The 1,818-nt window shown below is 39.3% G+C and overlaps 1 protein-coding gene across 1 annotated transcript; it reads left to right on the forward strand.

Moving 5' to 3' along the window:
- The first annotated feature begins 389 nt into the window (after window positions 1-389).
- LOC113332895 (lisH domain-containing protein C1711.05-like) lies at window positions 390-935 on the forward strand. The gene is made up of 2 exons (XM_026579396.1): window positions 390-479; window positions 582-935. Exons 1-2 carry the CDS (start codon window positions 390-392, stop codon window positions 933-935), a joined length of 444 nt encoding a protein of 147 aa, XP_026435181.1.
- Window positions 936-1,818: the final 883 nt, after the last annotated feature.

The raw sequence follows: 1,818 nt of genomic DNA on the forward strand, positions 1-1,818 counted from the left end.
TTCATTAGATAAAATCTTTGAAAATTTATGTGAGCAAGTTGCATTAATTACTGTTTCGAAAAATCAAAACGTGGGTTTTCAGTAATTCTCAAATCTAGACAACATATTTATGATGAAATATTGTATTGTTGTAAACTTCATGGGTCAGTTGTGTGAATGTTCACATTATGAAAATTGTGTCCACGATTTTATGAAAAATCAGTTTCGGAAATTAATAAAGTCTCGTTCGTTATTGCAGGTTTCAGGGAACGAACTAACTTTAGCGTGTTAGCTCTTACGTCACAACCACTATTGTTAGTAGAATTGTAAAGAGGTAAGAGTTCAGAGTAACCATTTTTGTCGATGCATTTATTAGCGCGTTGATGTCTTGATGCTTTCTGTTCCAGAAAATGTCAGCTTCCAGTAGCAGTAGCAGCGACTATTCCTCCAGTTCTTCTGATGAGGGTCCCAAAGCCTCCGTAGCCAAATCAAAAGCCAAGGTAATTCATGGTGAGGGAGCGAAGCCTAGCGTACCCTTGAATGAACGGAGGATCACTTTTGCTGAACTTAGGAAAAGAAAGGCTGAGGACAATGAGTAAGAGGCTCGTAAGCGCGAAAAGAATCGAATCCGGCGGAAAATACAAAGAGCAGAGGAGAAACGTCAATTCTTGGACGGGGTGCATTCTGACTCTGATGCTGATGCTTCTGAAGAAGAAACTACATGGGGTTTACCAGAGCTCTATATTAAGCCTGATCAATATGAAAGAGAGTTCCAGAAAACCATGAAGCAAATTAAAGCTGAGGCTGAAGCAGAAGAAGATTCAGACTCAGATGATGATGATATTTGTATCCGTCCGCCGGATTTCATCGATGATTCTGTCAGTGACTCTGAAGAGGAGGATTCCGAGAAAGATAGTGATGAAGAATCCGATAATTCGGATGAGTCTGACGAGTAGTTTTACTTCCACCTTCTTTTCTTCTCTAAACATTTGAGCATTCTTTTTAGCCTTCGTAGTAGACATCTCTTTTAATTGTTTAAATGACTTCGCTTCAAGATTAGAGTTTTCTTATGAATGATAAACACTTTGTTAATGTTGATTCCTTCTGATCAATGACATGGACCAACGTCCATACACCTAAATCCATCATGACTTGATGATTTTCATGAGAAGTAACATGACACACGGTTGTGAACTCGTGACGTGTATAAAGATGTGTGGCCTATTCTATGACCAGTCATTGTCAGTCCCCAGTGCGTTATTTTCCTCCGCGTCTTCAGTATTGATCTTTGAAACTTAGGGTTTCAGTGAAACTCGTAACTGAATTGACCGTCCACAAGTGATAATCATCCGCCATGTCTGATATATATATATATATATATATATCTTCAAGACTCCAAATCTATCATCCACGCAAATATTTCTTCCATTCCTGAGTCGGTTTCATCGTGTAGAGAAGTTTCGATCATACCTCCTTGTCGCCATGTCAAGCAATAGTATTTCTTCTCAAGATGATCCTCAGTCGAAGCGTGAAATAACAGCGTCTATCTCAGTAAGTTGTACACTTTTTTTTAACTCTGTTTGATCGAGATCATTGATCATAAGAAAATGATTTGTCGTAGGATGGTCAGAAGAATGCTTCTTCTCACAATACAAGGCCCAAGCGGACTGTTAGAGCTCTTGTGCAGTACAGGTCGGCTCGTGCTGAGGCTGGATCATCTGTAAGTAATCTTATAACTCTTGAGGCTCTATTGTGCTCAATTGGTGAAATTTAATACTTCTTCATTTCATCACAGGCGAATGTTCGTGTCGTCGTCGATGATAGACGGATAAAGAGTGG

Source organism: Papaver somniferum, unplaced genomic scaffold (assembly GCF_003573695.1).
Source record: "Papaver somniferum cultivar HN1 unplaced genomic scaffold, ASM357369v1 unplaced-scaffold_132, whole genome shotgun sequence".
NCBI classification, from domain to species: domain Eukaryota; kingdom Viridiplantae; phylum Streptophyta; class Magnoliopsida; order Ranunculales; family Papaveraceae; genus Papaver; species Papaver somniferum.